Source organism: Vanacampus margaritifer, chromosome 1, assembly GCF_051991255.1.
Source record: "Vanacampus margaritifer isolate UIUO_Vmar chromosome 1, RoL_Vmar_1.0, whole genome shotgun sequence".
Lineage (NCBI taxonomy): Eukaryota > Metazoa > Chordata > Actinopteri > Syngnathiformes > Syngnathidae > Vanacampus > Vanacampus margaritifer.
The window spans coordinates 663,893-680,916 of record NC_135432.1 but is presented as its reverse complement, the minus strand read 5'-3'; the positions used below and the strand labels follow the sequence as shown (position 1 = coordinate 680,916).

At 42.8% G+C, this 17,024-nt stretch overlaps 1 protein-coding gene across 3 annotated transcripts in view; it reads left to right on the top strand.

Moving 5' to 3' along the window:
• The window catches only part of LOC144055004 (receptor tyrosine-protein kinase erbB-4-like), a 202,741-nt gene that overhangs the window by 126,622 nt on the left and 59,095 nt on the right, over positions 1 to 17,024 (top strand). For all 3 annotated transcript variants that reach the window (XM_077570553.1, XM_077570560.1, XM_077570544.1), the window contains exons 4-6: positions 13,764 to 13,898; positions 14,863 to 14,928; positions 16,484 to 16,602. In XM_077570553.1, the coding sequence (XP_077426679.1) occupies positions 13,764 to 13,898; positions 14,863 to 14,928; positions 16,484 to 16,602 (320 nt within the window). The remainder of the gene's footprint in view (positions 1 to 13,763; positions 13,899 to 14,862; positions 14,929 to 16,483; positions 16,603 to 17,024) is intronic.

The following is a 17,024-nucleotide window of genomic DNA, read 5'->3' as shown; positions in this document are numbered from 1 at the left end:
CCAAATTTCTTCCTTACAAAAAACCCCCACATGAATAACAAGCACTTGAGCGTTATGTAAAGCCGAGTACGCCTTGCTCCTCTTCACAAGCTGTCACCTGCAGGAAATGTAGCCAAATTAGCCAAAATGATCTCCAACCTGCTGTTGCCTGCCATTTCTCCGCCCCACCGTGAATCGAATGCACGAATTCATGCTAATGTGTCAGTCCACATTCCTTGCCTTTTTTCCCCGTGTGCTTTAGTTTCAATGTTCCCTTTTATTTGCATTTGAGCACTTCTGAGGCGCTGCGATGCCGAGGTGGTGTCAGCAGGACTTTTTGTTCAACCCTTTTGGTGTGAAGACTGCTGCGCATTCTGAAAATTGCTTGTTGTCCAATCTCACATTCATCACAATCGCACATTTGATATTTTATGTATTTTTTGATAACCTGTCTGCATCCTACACAGAACGAGTCCATGGCCCACTTTTGGGTCCATACACACAAAATGAAAATGATTCATTTAAGGTCACATGATAGTGTTTGCCGCCACGAGCAGTAAAAATGTTTACAGCAGGCATGTCCACTTTTTGGCCTCAGTCTCTGTTAATATTAACCAGTATCCATTATTGGGATCTCTGACTTTCATCAAGCAAGAAGAAAAATGAAGCACCGAGTTCGTCGATGCAGTATCATGTCTGATAACAACATAGTTAATTCAACCATTTCTTAATCACGCATCTCAATTGTAGCATCCAAATTTTCACTGATGCGCGCTAACCCACTAGCTTTCAAGGCCTAGATACACCAATCCGACGCCGGAAGTCGGACAGCGCCGGGCCGACGGCATGCGCCGTCTGATCAGTGTATAAATTACTGTCGTGAAGTCGGGTCGAGTTGGAATACGTTTTCAGCAAATTCGACATGTTGAATCGGCGTCGGGGTATTTGATCACTGTGATTAGCTGTTAGCTAGCGAATCAGAGCACGGGGCGAGAGCAAGTGACAATGCGGATAAAGTACTCTGACAACTGAGCCGGGTTCCGCTATTTGCAATACAATGGGGTAGATGCCACGGACTTCCGACTTGCGGGTTTTTCACACCAGCGCCGTTTCCGGCGTTCCAACGCTCGCACCCCTGCGCCCCCCCAACCGTGCGCTCCCACTCAACGGCGGGAGGGCGTCTCGGCTATCTGAAATGCTTCGGACACTGAGACAGACACTACACACTCACAGCCTCGCACCCGTCGACAGGAACGCGCAATCGAGGGGCACAAAGGCAGAAGAGCAATAACTGGGATGCGGCCCACACAAACCGGAAACGGAAACAAAATTGATGTTTGAAAACCTGGAAGTCGGAAGTCCCGCCTCCTCCGTGGCATATAGTCCATTTATAACAGAACCTGACCTTTAAACCCTTTAAGCGTTCCAGGTGACTTACTACTATGCTTACAAAATCATTCTGGTGTGTCAAGTGACAAGACATTGATCAACCACCTTTTCTCATTAGCATGATTAGCATTCAGCTGCTTGCACGTTCTTTGGCTCGGCTTTTTGTTTGGCTGGTGTTGGTTGGAAGGCCGTGACTTGATTTGGATGCAGAGGAGTGGAGAGAATAGACTTATATTATGGAATATGCTTATTTGACTGCAAGCCCGTCCCGCCAACTTCTGCATCACCTTCAGTTAAAATTGTCATGACTGTGAGTGAGTGGTTCGCATTTCTGCCTCACAATTCTGATGTCGGTGGTTCAAATCTGGGCTGAGGCCTTCCTGTAAAAAATGTGCATGTTTTTCCGTGCTTGCTTCCTGGTGCTCCAGCTTCCTCCCACCATCCAAAAACATGCTTCTTGGGTCAACTCTAACAGGGATGTGATTTTTCCGCTAATTCGCGGAATTCCGCTTTTTTTATCTCCCTCCAAAAAAAAAAAATTCCGATTTTTTTTTTTTTTTTTTTGTAGTTCATTGTGTATGCACATGACTCCGACAGATAACATCTTCTGCTATAACAAAGACATTTGTGGTATGCTCTAATATGAGTTACTTTTCATTTGGTCATGATACAATTATTTGTTCATGAAATTTGAACTCTTCAACATTATTTATGTGTTAACTTAGTAATCACATTAGTTAGATATGATGATATTCTCAGTGATAGTTTTTAAAAGCAAAGGCAGTCCAATGTTTTTGAATGTGACTGATTTTGAGTTGACTAAAACTGCCATTTTATATGGGATAGTTCAATATACATTGAAAATTTATGCTGTTGTTTTGTCTGTTTCTTTGTCATGTGAGTGCATTGAAAGTACCCCCCCCCCCCCCACTTGTCCCCCCACCAGGGCACTGCCCTGGACCTAGCTGGGTGCCAGCGGCCCCCAGACCCCCGGCTAAATTTTCAGATAATTTCACTTTGGTCAAATCACATCCCTGCTCTAAATTGCTAATATGAGTGTGAAGGGATCTTTATCGACAGGCCTTGTAATTGAATTGACAACCAGTCCAGGGTGTGCCCCGCCTCTCACCTAAAGTCACTTTGGATAAGCTCCAACTTACCTGCAACCCTAGTGAGGATAAGCAATGTAGAAAATGAATGGATGAATTTGTCATCTTCTCCAAATATAATACTTTGACACTTTTGCCTTTGCTCGTGGGGGTGTTGATGTTGAAGAGAACACGAAGGCCCAAAAAATGCAGAGTGTTTATGTCTCAGTGTGTTTCCAGGAGTGGTAGAGAAGGCGCAGCAAAAGTGGGCGGAGGAGAGCGGTGAGAGCGATGGCAAGAATTTAGCGTCCGTTGAAGGCTTGGCGTGTACAAAAAGTGTCGTCTCCCGCCTCCTACACGGCCTCCGCAGTGCACAAAGCATTTTTCATAAGGATTCATGGCAAAAACAATCTCATTGGAGACTGCAAAATTTAATCGGGGGCTTTAAAACAAAATTATCAGGGAGGTAGCAGTGGCGCTGTGGATTGGTGGATTAGGGGGGGTTGGTGCGGAAAGGGTACGGTGAAAGGGACCACCCCCGCTCTGTCTGTGCCTCGCAGCTCCGCTCCCATTTGTCAGCGAGCACAATATCTCTTTGGATGGCAGAGCTAATAATGGAGAAGTGGGGAAATGGGACTCCAGAGACTCACCTTCTCTCTGTGAACATCAGATAAGTTTTTCTCCACTCTCTTCTTGCAAAGATGGCGACGTTTATAAAAATACACCACACACAGTTGAAAATGTGTCGCTGCAGGAGTATGACAGTTCATTTGGTCCTGGTCGACTCTGGGCCCGTTTTGCTGATTCGTCACATTTATTGGCGTTTTTTTTGCATTGTCTACCGGCGGCTTTTGCGTGCTCTGCTGTCGAAACTGTGATTCGTAAGATCATAGAAGTCATTTTCACATCATCTGCTGTCTTTCGAAACAGTCCCCCCACAACCCCCCCCCCCCCCCCCCAAGTGTTCGTCTGAGCAAACATGCTCGGAGGCATCACACAGTGGAGTGTTTCACACATCGCTTCCTCAGAGACACACCACTTGGTCTGCACTTTCCTGTTATAGTTGTCTCTTCCTTATATGCACATGGCAGAAATCAGCTATTTAAAGCTCAACAAATATAAGTGGACACCTTAATAGGTACACCTCCACAGTATAGTGAGATCTAGTGCCCTTCACATCTTGGTAAATGGTCTTTATATAGCGCTTCAATGGTGCTTTTTATATAGCGCTGTGACCATATGGTGTCCAAAGCGCTTCACAAAACCTAACATTCATACATTCACGTGCACGCATTCATTCAACCGGTGGTTGGCTGTTGCCATGCAGGGCGCTGCCAGGACGACTGGGAGCGAATTAGGATTCAGTGTCTTGCTCAAGGGCACTTTGATATGTTCACAAGGGTTGAAGATACGATGCAATACGATATACTTTTATTTTCCCCGTGGGGAACTTTTTCCTGGACTCCGTCTAGCTGCCGTTTACAGTAAAGAAAAAGAAACAACAGAATAGAAAGAGATCAATTAAAATGAAATAAGAAGTGCAGCAACAAGTAGAAGACTTCCCAGAAGTATACATGTGTAGAGAAGTACATACATGAGGACTGCACACACCCATATACACACACACACTCCTATATATATATACATATATATATATATATACACATGAGTATGTACAGCACGGCTGCATATATTCCACACACACAACATTGCACCATATATCTTATTGCACTGAGTTAATGTCAGTTGTTAAGCAGTTTGATGGATGTCGGCAGGAATGAGTTCTTGAAGATCGAACCTCCAACCTCCTGGTTGGGAGACGACCACTTTGCCAGTTAGCCTGGTGGGGTCCGAGAAAGCCTGGGACCAGCCGGCAAAAAACAAAAGCTGGGGAAAAGCCTGGTCTTGAAATCTTTGCACTCTACATCCAACTAATTCGATGTATTGCGATTCCATTGTCTCGTTATGCACCCCATTTATTTGCAATTCCAAACATTTGCACTTGAATACATTTGTTTTCCTTCCATCTGGAGGAAAAGCCTACACAGTGATCATTCCAAGGGGAGGATGAAAAAGACTTTGGAAACAGAGACGGCGCCCAACGCTGTATTATTCAACGTGTTCTCGCGTTGCACCACGTGTGCAAGGTTCAAAGTGAAAACCTGAAAGACGGATGCCAGCTGTTGACTGCTGGTCAGTCCAGGGTGGACCCTCGGCCCGCCACTCGCCCTGAGCTCCAGATGGATGAACGCCAGCCGGTCCGTAGCAAGGCGAAGTGGGATCCGTTTGTGCTGAATGACTCTGCTATTGGATGGATTATATTCTGCCTCAATGAAAATGTCCTCCTCCGTGCTGAGTGCCGCGCACGCTCTCCCACTTCATTGAGTCATTATTTGCTTGGGATCTTTTGCCATTTCAGGTGTTGCCTGGTATTCCGCAAAGAAGTAGCTGCCTCTTGAAATGAATGCAATTTGTTTGGGTGCCCTCTAGATTTGCATGCAATCGTTCGCGATTCTGACAATTGTAAATGACCACAAATGTTTTTTTTTTTTTTTACACAATCACTTCACTAGCTCACAGACGGCTGTTTTTACAAGCACAAAGCGACTTAAGGGAAACGAAATGGGATTTCTTTTTGGATTGGCAGCGCTCCTCTTTTTTCATACAAAGCTACAAGGTGTTTTCCTGGGAGAATGCTAGAAAGCACTTGTGGCATGATTAATTGCTAGTTACGTAAGTAGTAAATTTGCTTAACTCTTCAGCGATGCCTACAAATGTACTGCTTTGTCTTCGGCATTGAACCAAACACTCCTAATGAGCGTTAGCTATAAAATGAAAAGATGGGAATTTTGTTCTTGCAGAGGTTTGCATGCGATGCCGTCCTGCAGGCTTGACGGCTCGCTATACTGTACCTGGCTTGTTTTGCGAGAAAAAAAAGAAAGAAGAAGATGATCAACTCCACTTCTCTGTTCTCCGCCTAATCCTCAGATGCTCATCTGCGTGTCACTCCCTACCAGACAATGCCAGCAAGCCCAAGAAACGTGGACTCATCAGCCGAGGACGGATCGCTATCACGGCTTTATTCATCAGCATAATTAGGCCGAGGACGAGATGTGGGACAAGTGGCTAGCAGCACTGATGAAAGCTCATCAGCGAGCTCCCTGCAGAGCATTCTGGTTTCTGGCTGCCGCCGGCTCAATCATCGTCCATAAACGACTTCAGAATAGCGGCTCTTTGCTCCACTGAATGAGCGTAAAATGAGCATAATTGGCTATAGAACAGAGTTTGCTGGAGGAGGCCATTACTACTTCCTTAATATTCGATTCTAAAACTATATTCTAAAATGGTGTTGCTACATTTCCTCTTGTACTTTTTACCCATGTAGAAAGAAAAAAAATGTTTTAAGCAGTAAACCTCGTCGTGATTCGCTAGTTGCATTTTTTCCACTTCTATTTGCAGTATTGTTCTGTATTGTCATCATTTCAGATGTGTTGATTTTTATCATTTTATATTATATTTCATTTTTGATAAGTAGAGGGGTCAGAAAAGTGGGTGAAAATACTGCACAGTAGCTGAGAAATCAGTAAGTTGGCAACACCACACCACTGTTTTAAGCAAATACTAGTTTGTTGCCCCTTTGGTGCAGTTTAGTCAAAGAGGTGAAAATACAGCAACCATACAACTTGTGGTTTGGCGTGTGCGCAGTTGCGCAACATTAGCGATAGCATTTGAAGCTAACGGGATGAAGCGAGGTGTGGTTGATGTGCTCAAAATATGCTGGTTTTACTACAGGTGGCATGTTAACAGATGAGATTGATAGTTTAACGTACATGTCTTTGTTTGCTTTCTTATTGCTCTTTATTGTAAATTTGAGGATAATGTGCTCAATTTTGTAGCCTATGAGATTGTCCGGATTATTATTTATCAACAAATACAACAATTTGTTCCATTTTATATTTGTGCTACATCACTTAGCATTTGATCATCAGTAGCGTATAGCAAAATATTCTTGCTGTTTACATTCTTGTGACTAAGCGCACTGTAAAAGGGTGTGAAATGATGATTCTCATGACTATTATGGGCACTAGAAAATATGATGTTCAATTTGCAGCACTGACATTGTAGGGCCACTAGTTTTGTTTTTTTGTTTTTTTTCCCTCCACATGGCACCCCTGCTTATAAGCAATAAAGACATCACATAGTTTGATGTGATGCATTTCGGTAGACTTTGTGTGAGCGCGAATGGAACCGCGGACCCGCCAAACGATTTGGACCTGAGAAAGTGAACTGGACATGTTGAAGCACCCTTGATGTTTTATCCAATACCTCTTTGAGAGCCCAAACATGAAAAGTTGACTCACAGCAACAACTGGCTCACATGAAGAGTTCCCATTGGTTTGCTTTCCACTGTTTATCTGCAAAAAGCTGAGCTGCAACTCACAGACCTTCTTTGAACTCACCGTCTGACCTCGCCATCACAAAATAGTACTAGTAAAATTCCGTGCGGTGAAGGTTTATTGCTTTACGCACAATTTCTTATCAGAATCGATTTTCAGAGCTTGAGCAATAAGGCCTTCCCTCGCCATTTTTTTTTTACTTCTTCTCATATCAGCGTTCCCTTTCTGTGCTCACCCCTCTGCTTCCTCCTCCCCATCTCGCTTTTACGGCCATCTTGTGAATCGCAAGAGTGTGGATGACAATGGGTTGGGGTGGAAATGAGAGTGAGGGACATGGCGGGAAGCGGGTGGCTGGGTGTAGATCTCCCAGCCTGATGAGAAGATCCGAGCTTGGCAGGCGGGCACAGGAAGTGGTGGGAGGTTGCGAGGAGGATGGCGGTGGGGGGCGGGTGAAAGGGTACTGGACTGTAAGTCTGTGATTCCCAACCACTGTGCCTTGGGAAATAATCTCATTTTAATTCGTTAGTCTGAAAACGTTTATTGATTTACAACAAATCATTTATCTTGGTTCAGCTCTATACAGTATGCTAGAGCCGTATAACAACAGGCAGAACAATTAAATGCTCTTTCACTATATAGGTAACGTGTGCTCACTTTTTTATTTGGTGCTGTGCTATGATTTATTTTCTTTTTTTTTTAAATAAAATGAATGCAAAGCAATAATGAATTACACAATGCTAGATTAAGACATTTTTTTTCTTTTCTTTTTTAGCAGTCATCAGGAGCCACCAGGTGATCTTTTCCTTTTTATATTTTTTCAGTTCGACTGCCTTAACGATTTTTAAAAATGATTTATTTCAAATCAGTGTTATTGTTGGAATTACTGTAAGCAGAGACAAACTGAAAACAAAATGTGTTAAAAAATGTGGCTAAACTCCCATAAATAACTTGGCATAAAAAAGTGATCCCAAATCGACGGGGCGGGTATTATACAGGGAGAGTAAAATGACACACACACACACCAATGACAAACGTGTGTGTCGGCAGGCCAGTGTACAACGGGTGACCATATTTTCATTTCCAAAAAAAAGAGGACACTCAGCCTGACCTCGAGATACTTGATACTCAGATAATAGATGCCATACATTCAAACAATTTTAACATATGCCTCCTCTGTATGGGTAAAAAAATTAAAAAATAACTCTTTTGAAGTCTTACATTTTTTTGCTCCACACCTTTTTTAAATTTTTGTTATTATTACTTCGAATTGGGTTCGTATCCATCGCCTCTGGAGCGGCAGCTCCACATTTGCCACTTCGCTAAAGTTCTGGATCACCGTCACAGCCAGTGCGCGGTCTGCCAGCCACGATAAACGTTGCGGTGCACTCCGCCTCCCGTGTGCAGCACAACGAAAAATGGACAATTTCAAACCCGCCCAGAAAGAATGTAATAAAGTGGATAAAGTGTTAAACAGCCTAATTCCTTGCTAGCAACTAACTAGCTAGAAACTAACTAGAAATAATTCAAATAAATAGAAAAAGCCAAACAATTTCAACTTTCATTTCAGCCTGGGCAGGCAGTGCCTACCTTGCCTGTCCTAACCGCACGTCACTAGGAATAAGAAAGTAAATATTTTCACGTTGTTTGGACGTTCACCAGTTTCTTGGCAGTACCAAGCGGTTGGGGGGAAAAAATGGAATCACTGATACACAAAATAAAGGAATATGCTTCACATGCTGTAATTAAAATAAAAACATTTAAAGACAGATACCGAGACATTTGAAAGCAAAATCAGGAAAATAAAAAAGAACTTACTCAAATTAAATTACAGTCATTTCTGGACTACATACAAGGCGCACCTGACTATAAGCCGCGCTAGCTAGCTAAATTTGGGGAATACTCGAGTTTGTTACACATATGAGCCGCACCCGACTGTAAGCCGCAGGTGTTTTTAATGTTAGCGCACCGGGTTCCCACTACTTTCTTTTCCATAATGAGGGCGCAAATGGTCTCGCTCTCGTTCTGTCTCTTCTACTGTATTTGGGCTCACTTGGTTTGTTTTGCTCTGCCTCACGCTCTTGCGCTTCCTTATATATAATTCTCCGCCTTGTGATCTAATGGATAAGTCGCACCTTTGTATTAGCCGGCAGGGTCAAATGCAAGTGAAAAAGAGTCGCGGCTTATAGTATAGAAATGACTGTACTAAAAAGAAAAGAGCGTAGAGTGCAAGAAAAACATTGTCAAAACTGTGGCAGGTATGGAAAATTAGCATGATTGTTAACCTCGATTTAAAAGCATCCACACTTCATTGGTATTTGATTCTTATCAATTCATATTATTCACTCTGATAATAAAGGATACCAGCAAATTGGGGTACCAAATTATACACAAGTACAAGGCGGAAAAATGCTTTTAAGTGTGATATTTTTTATTTTTTGTGAAGCATTATACATGGGTGTGTTATTCACAGGATCTTATGGTATGTTATTTACTTTAGTTTTACTTTGGTCATACTTACAATATGCTCAGCTTCTTATTTCATGCTGAACGTAACCACCATTGCTGCATGCCAACTGTGTGGTCCTGATTTACAAACAGCTGAACCAGTGCATGTTTTTTTTGTTTCCCCCCCCCCCCCCCCTCCACGAATGTAAAACTCCCCTTGATAAATTGTCCATTTTGACGGGAACATGATTACACAAGGCCACGGCTGCGGGCCGTTCAGCGGGCAGACAGAGCGACACGTCACCTCTAAGAGGGCTTTGAATAGATGTCCGTGCCTTCACTAGGACCCGCTTCTTTAATCATCATGTCGGATGCTGACGATTAGCTTCCTGTGAGTGTGTCGCGCACCCAACTCTCTTGGTGTTAATAATCAGCCAAGGGAGATCATACCCGGCAGATAATCCACCTCTAATCTAAAGCACATTGTTAGGTTTCATATGAAATTTAATTCATCGGGACATTACGTGTGTGTGTGTGTGTGTGTGTGTGTGTGTAGATAGAATCTGGCAGTATTTCATATTCTAGGAGAAGAGTGTGAGAGGTGATTGCATCTAAATCCCTAAACTAGGCTAAACAACAGTGTGAGAAGGACACTGATGTTGTTTCTCCGTCTCATACGGGTCAGCGCTCGCGACGGGGGCAAGGGATTACTAAGGCATCATTTCATCGCTCTCAAAAATCTGCAATCTACAAGAAGAGGGATTAGGATTCATTACCGTACTCCACGTGCAGGCATCCGTTAAGGAAGACAACTCGTCGACAGAATCCGTTGTGCTATCCAGCAGAAGGCGCGTGAGGAAGCCAATTGAGTCTCCGTACAAAAGCGCTTCATTGGACTCAGTGAGGTAAAGCGGGTCAAGAGCGATGGGAGCACTTATTGAATATTTTCAGTTTGGGTTTTTTGCCCACTTTTTGCCTGTTGAGAAAGAACTGTTTCTATATCAAATCTTTCAAACGCAGTGCAGGATCATTGTGTGGCTATGCTGTCGCTCGCGGCTACAGTAAACATTAAATCGTAACGTTCATTTCAGAATTAAATACTGCTCCAATTAAAATACCTAAAACCATTCAACGGAATATCCATTTGATTTTCTGAACCGCTTCCTCACTGGGGCCGCGAGTTTATGCATAATTACAGCAAAAGCGAAGGAATCACTCTTTGATTTGTCAAATCCTGTTCTTTTAAAATGCAAACTGGCATTTTATAGATAGCCAAGGCCGCCTTTTCAAAGCGATGAGAAGGAAAAAGATATACTTTTAAAAATGAAGGATGTAATCACTGCAATGAAATTTGATATAGTATTTAACAAAGGACATTTTTCGTGATTTTATCATTTTCAGTTATTTACCTACTGCATTTAAAACATAAAGGGTAACAGAATTGATATTCATAATGCCCTGTTTAAAAAAGTGGAGTGAAATTCAGAAGCAACTAAGTAACAATTGTTTGGTCCACTATCTGTTGCGTGACATTCCGATTGATCAAACACACAATCTTGTTTGTTGATATTTTCATGTCGTTAACATTAATTATGTGTTATGACGTAAATGATTCATTGATTTATACAATGATTTAGAGGCATTATCCTACCATGGTCTCATATTTACGTATGCAAAACGATGACATGCACCACTCACAATTTGTGGCGCTCAGAATTTGTCTACCTGCGACTCCATCAAATACACCCAAACTCAACACCTGTGCCAAAATGTAGACCAGCTTTTAGCTAGAAAATGATCGAGTGTACTTTGTGCTGCCGAATTGCTAGACGCCGGACACGTTGCAATTCGATACATCGCAACTCCTATTAAGCACAAGTCTATCAAAATCACAAACACACTAAATTCGATTTCACTGGCACAAAAATTAAGATGTGCCCGATTTTACGCTGAGCCCACACGCGCCCGTCTACAAAAACGGGGCATTACTTTAAAAAGCAACCCCAGTTGTCATGACAAGTTGACTCTATATAGTATTGATTTGGTTGTTACTAACATAACTATGAGTTTCATTTTTCCAGTTGAATACATTTTGTAGAAACTTTATTTGGGCGTATTGTTATTTACGTCGCGACACTTCAATGCGTAGTGACGTCGAATGGCGGCTGGCTCTCCGCCAAGCAATGTAAAACTTCTATAACGAAAGCAAGGCACGTCGCCGTAAACATTCAAAACTCTTGAATGTGTGTCGTGAATGACGAGAGCACGGCGCGGGGGACGGCGACTCTCCCGATCGCATGTTGCTTCTTTAGGATCGCTACGGAGACCTGCCTCGCTTTCTTTACCGGCGTTTTACATCGCTCGGCAGAGAGCCTCAGCCAGTCTGCATTGTAAATAACAATGGCAGATCAAGTTTCTACTAAATGTATTGAACTGGAAATGATTTTTAAAAAATGAATCTCATGGTTACGTTGGTAACAAGCAAATAAATAATATAGAGCAAACTTGTCATTACAGTCTGGGTTCCTTTTAATAAGTTCAAGTATTCAGTGAAGAAAATGACTCGTATACTGGTTAACTGCTAACTTCTGATTTATTTATTTAACTCTTTCACTGCCAGACGTTTTCAGAAACGGGTTGTCGCCAGTGCCAGCCGATTTAAGCATTTTGAGTGATCTTTCAAGGTCCACAGAAAATGTTGTGTTTGGACTACGGAAACACACATACTACCAAATGAAAGATTGGACTCTCAGCTTTCATCAGAAAAAAAAAGTTTGTTTGTTTCCGAAATTCTCTGTTTTGAAACAAAAAACGGAGAAAAAGAGCTTTTTGTGAAACGATGTTATTTCATGCACTCTAGTGAATTGTACACTTCTTTTTGTCCATGAATGATGCCACAAACACCTAAATAGTGCTTTACTTTCACCAACAATGAAAAAGTGTTTTTTGATTGCAAAATACGTTTATTTCCATTCAACAGTGTAACAATTTGACAAAACAATTTCGCAAACTATTTACAAATGTGTGCAACTGTGGTACTACTTACAATTATGTGGATGTTTCAAATACAGTTTTTCCTTTTGTAACGCTCTCCTGCGTGCAAGGAGACGCCAGGACTCGCACAACAGTTTACTTTCGCTTTGTCCGTTTCGCGTGCAAACGTTACACGTTACACTTTCCTTTTTTTCCGGGGAATAAATAGCAAGTAGCAGACTGTACACATTCCAACGATGAATATGCATTGGACTCGGGGCACTCTCCGTCGTCCGATCGAACGTCCGCCTGTGCGTGCAAAAATAGTCATTAGGAACAACAGACAGACTGGAAACTTTCACCAGACATGCGGAAGGGTTTCCTCTACCCGTTTCAAAAAAAAAATAAAAAATCATTGGATGACGTCTTTTGACGTCATTGGCAGTGAAGCGTAGGTTTTTACTTGACGTCTTTAAACGTCAGTGGCAGTGAAAGAGTTAAGTGCTTGAATGTCAAATTGGGGAAAAAATATAAAGTAGGAATACGCAAATTGCAATATTGCCCACCAATATGACTAGAGAAAAAAACTAGATAACCTGACCTAAGGCACATTCGGCCACAATAAATGCTCTTAAATAGGCTTCCATTATTTCCACACGTGACCCAGCAAAACAGGCTCACTAAGATTATTAATCAACTGGACGTGTGGATTTGCTCACACTTATCAGAAATGCCGCAGTGCCGTTTATACATTGAGCGTTGCTTTTCCCCTTTTCTGCTTTTTCAGTCCATCCTCAGACTGAAACACGACTATCGTGTTAGAGTTACAAAGCCTCAAAATCTCAGTTCTGTCTTCTTCATATCTAATTCCCATTCAAAACATTTTTGGAACGGTCAAAGAAGATGAATTGAAGGTGTTTTAATATGCTGTGCCATCTTTTGGGGAAAATAATACAATGAGCTGAAACTGATGCCATTGAACTTTTTATTTTGTTTTATTTTTTCATGGCAGAAATGGATTTTTTTACATGATAGTTTGTTTGATTTTGGATTTTTTTTGCCTTTGTATTACTGATACTTTCACATCAATTTTTTTTTAGGAATTCTTGTTCTGTCTGTCTTTGCAAATACTGCTGTCATCCATGAAAGTGAATGCGAGAGAGTTTTCTACTTTCAATATGTGTTCTCATCTCCCAGAAAAGAAAGGTTAATAAAATGAATAAAATAGTCGGAAAATAATGTTTTCCTGTCGTGTGTGTGTTTTTGCAGTAAAAATCTATTTTGGGAGGTCTTATGAAATCAGTGCGGTATTGAATTGCTCTGTCAATAGCATTTATCTTCACGCTCAGATGCACTTCGGTGAGCGCCGTATGCCGCTACTCTGAGATTATTGTGGCTAACCTTGATCTATTGATTCCCTGTCATTGCATACTACTCTTACGTATTGGTGGGCGTGTGCTCAATTCTCTCTCTCGCTTTTCTCTCTTGGCAGAGATCCTGAACGGGGGCGTTTACGTTGACCAGAACAAATTCCTGTGCCACGCGGACACCATCCATTGGCGTGACATCATCAAGAACTCCCAAGCGGAGCTGCTGGTGGTGCCGTCCAACAACAGCAATCTGGGATGTGAGTATGGCGCAAATGCGGATGACAATGAGACTTTTTGGAGGTGATCCACATGTCAAGACACTGCGGGCTCGTCACTGTTCAGTCCTCGTGCTTTGCCTAGCGGTCGACTCGCAGCGAAATCACATGGCGTTAGATCAGCGTGTGAAGGTTTGTGTCGCCGCTGTGGCCCATGGAGCCGCTGTGCCGCTGTGCTCTTTTTAAGTCTCAGCCATTCTGACAGCTGCTCGTGAAGGTTCTGCTGGTGCCGCTGCCCCTTGTCTGCGGGCCCTCCGGTCCACCGGCCCCTCTTCTTTACACACAGCAGCCATTTCTGTCTGCCGGACATTCAATGTCACAAGAAGTGGCTCCTCATGGCACATTTTTGGGGGACGAGCCTCTCTGCTCGTTTCAAGGGAAGAAGTTTATACTGCTCTATCAAAGCCATCAGGATGAGCAGGAAGGACAGCTGGAGTGCCAAACATGGAGCATGCGACAAGGGTCGGGGGCTTTACTTGAACTTGAGTTCACTCGGCAAAGAAGTCATGATGACCTTTTGTTTTAAGCATACTGGTGTTGAGTCTTAAAATCTGCAGGGAGCTACGTGCCGGGTACTTGCCAACATAGCAACACTTGTGACAACAAAGAAAGAAGAGCGCTCGATGATAGTCACTAATGAAGGAGGATGGCAAGGAAAAGGAACAAAGACTCGAGTGGGTTTGCCCTAAAATGACAATGGAACGTGTGGGAGTTGAGCTTGGCCAATTGGGGGGCCTCGGCAGGCAGTGTTTAGGATGTACGCGTCCTCATACTCTGTTATTAACGCCAGTCCATCAAGCCTTGATGATGGCAGATGAGGAATCCAACATGGCCAGGCTAGTCATCCCCATCGTGATTGTCAGCGTGTTGTCACTCTGGAAGTTTTACAGGAGTGACACAAACAATCAAACCCTTTTTTTCCTGTGTGTGTGTGCGTGTTATGTAGGCAGGCGCTGCCATCGCTCTTGTAACGGACGGTGCTGGGGTCACCAGGATGACCAGTGTCAAACCTGTGAGTATACAACCACAGCAGTCACATTTTCCAGGCATGTTCAGAGTACTTACTTTTTCTGGTTAAGGCCAGATAAGATGGTTAGAGGCAGACAAATTCAAATGAAATAGTATGCTTTGATCTTTCTCAAGGCGCATCTCTAAAGTGAAAAGGGAGCCATTCCAGATTTGACCACTTCAATCTGTAATTTGCAGTCATCTACAATGCAACCTCAAATTCCGAATTTAATTGCTTCAGTCAGCCCGTTTGTAACATGAAATGTTCATAGATCAAGGTCATGTTTCCCATTCAAATGATTGGAAATGCAGTTAATCTGTTCCTGACCCAAAAGCTTATTTATTTTTTTTAACCAATGTCTGGTTAAAAATAGATATAATGAAATATAGAAATAAGTGAAAACAAAGTGTTAAAAATAAATAAATAAAACACTTGAAAAGATATAGCCAAAATTGTTCATTATCTTAAACAAAGGAGCAGGGGGAAAGAGGAGGAGGACTAAAGCTCCTCCACTGACTTCTTCATAAATAACTTTTTTTTTTCTGATTCAAGGGTTTTTGCTATATCGATCCAATGAAAGTTCATATCATGAAATGCGATGTCACATTGTCATTTCAACACATTAATTCCTCCAAAGTTCTTTTAATCATTCTATATAATTTAGCAATTTTCTTAGGAGGCATTCTGTGCTTTATTTACGTAAATGGGACAATGGCCCTACTTCTGCATTTATTTATAAAAAAGCGGCCATGTCCAGCATATACGATGGGGTGAATGTACTGAATTGCGCACGACGACGTGTGGACGGCTGTTTTACACCAACCCAACATGACCCTTTTTTTTTTGTCTCAATTAAAGTGTGGCACTACAACACACACTGATAATTTCTAGTTCTATTTTATTTTGACGAAAATGAAACGATTTGCAGACTTCTTTCAGCACGTCATAAACGCAACTATTATTAGATTTGCGATTGGAGAATCAAAGATTCTTCCGCCGACATATGCAACAGCTTTCCCCCTAAAAGCCGCAAACGGGACACTAGGTTCGATCTACGGCATCGCGTTATGCACATTGCCAATGATGTTTATCATTTAAATGAGCTCATCAGCGCTGTCGTTGCAAGGAACAAGTAAGATCCACTTGAGCCATATCGACATTTACCACTAAATAGCACAATCAACGGCACCGCCGGGCATTCATTTTCTGATGATTTTTACACCCACCTATGCGGTGGTCCATCACATTTAGAAGTGAACTTTAATTTCTAGACAGAATCAGTGAACTCCATGCTGCAGCATATTTGAAACAGCGCCACCATCATTTTTAGAAGATAAGCGGCTTGTTCAAGGACAAGAAAAGAGGACGTGTTTTTAAAGTTTTATTCCAGACTTTTGGTCAAAGATGGACTCGAGTGACCTTTTGCTTGTGAAGCCCCTAATTTGTATCTGCCTGAATTTCACATCATTGCAGCATGAGAGTGCGGTGATATTGTCTCTTTTGTGTTTGAGTGTGCGTGCGTGCGGCGGACCTTTCAAGCTCTTCTCTTTGCCGGCAGTGACGAAGACGGTGTGCGCAGAGCAGTGTGACGGTCGCTGCTTCGGGCCGTACGTCAGCGACTGCTGCCACCGCGAGTGCGCCGGCGGCTGCTCGGGACCCAAGGACACAGACTGCTTCGTACGTGCACGCGACCCGCTTCCGTCCCGTCATGCATCTGGAGCCCGTCCTTCCGCGTGTCCTCTCATGCGCGTCTCTGTCATTTTCCACAACGATTGACTTTGTTTACCTCGTGATGCATTGTTTGTCATTTCGCAAGGCGGTACGAGTCTGCGGCGCCGGCGCTCTTCAAAGAGCAAATTGGTGATTCATTGTTCCAATTAATATCCCTCTTATCACCAAGAGTCGGTCCTGTTTGGACCACCGCTGCGCAGTGTGCAGCGCAGGTGCAATATTGTAGCTGTAATTCACAGAGAGACTCATCCGATTCAATTACCGCCGTTTCAGACGGTGGCCACCGACGACAAAACACTTCAAAGTTTTCAACATTTACATGGTAGCGGTGGATGGATGGCTCCAATTTGTCTCCCGTTTGCGGCCCG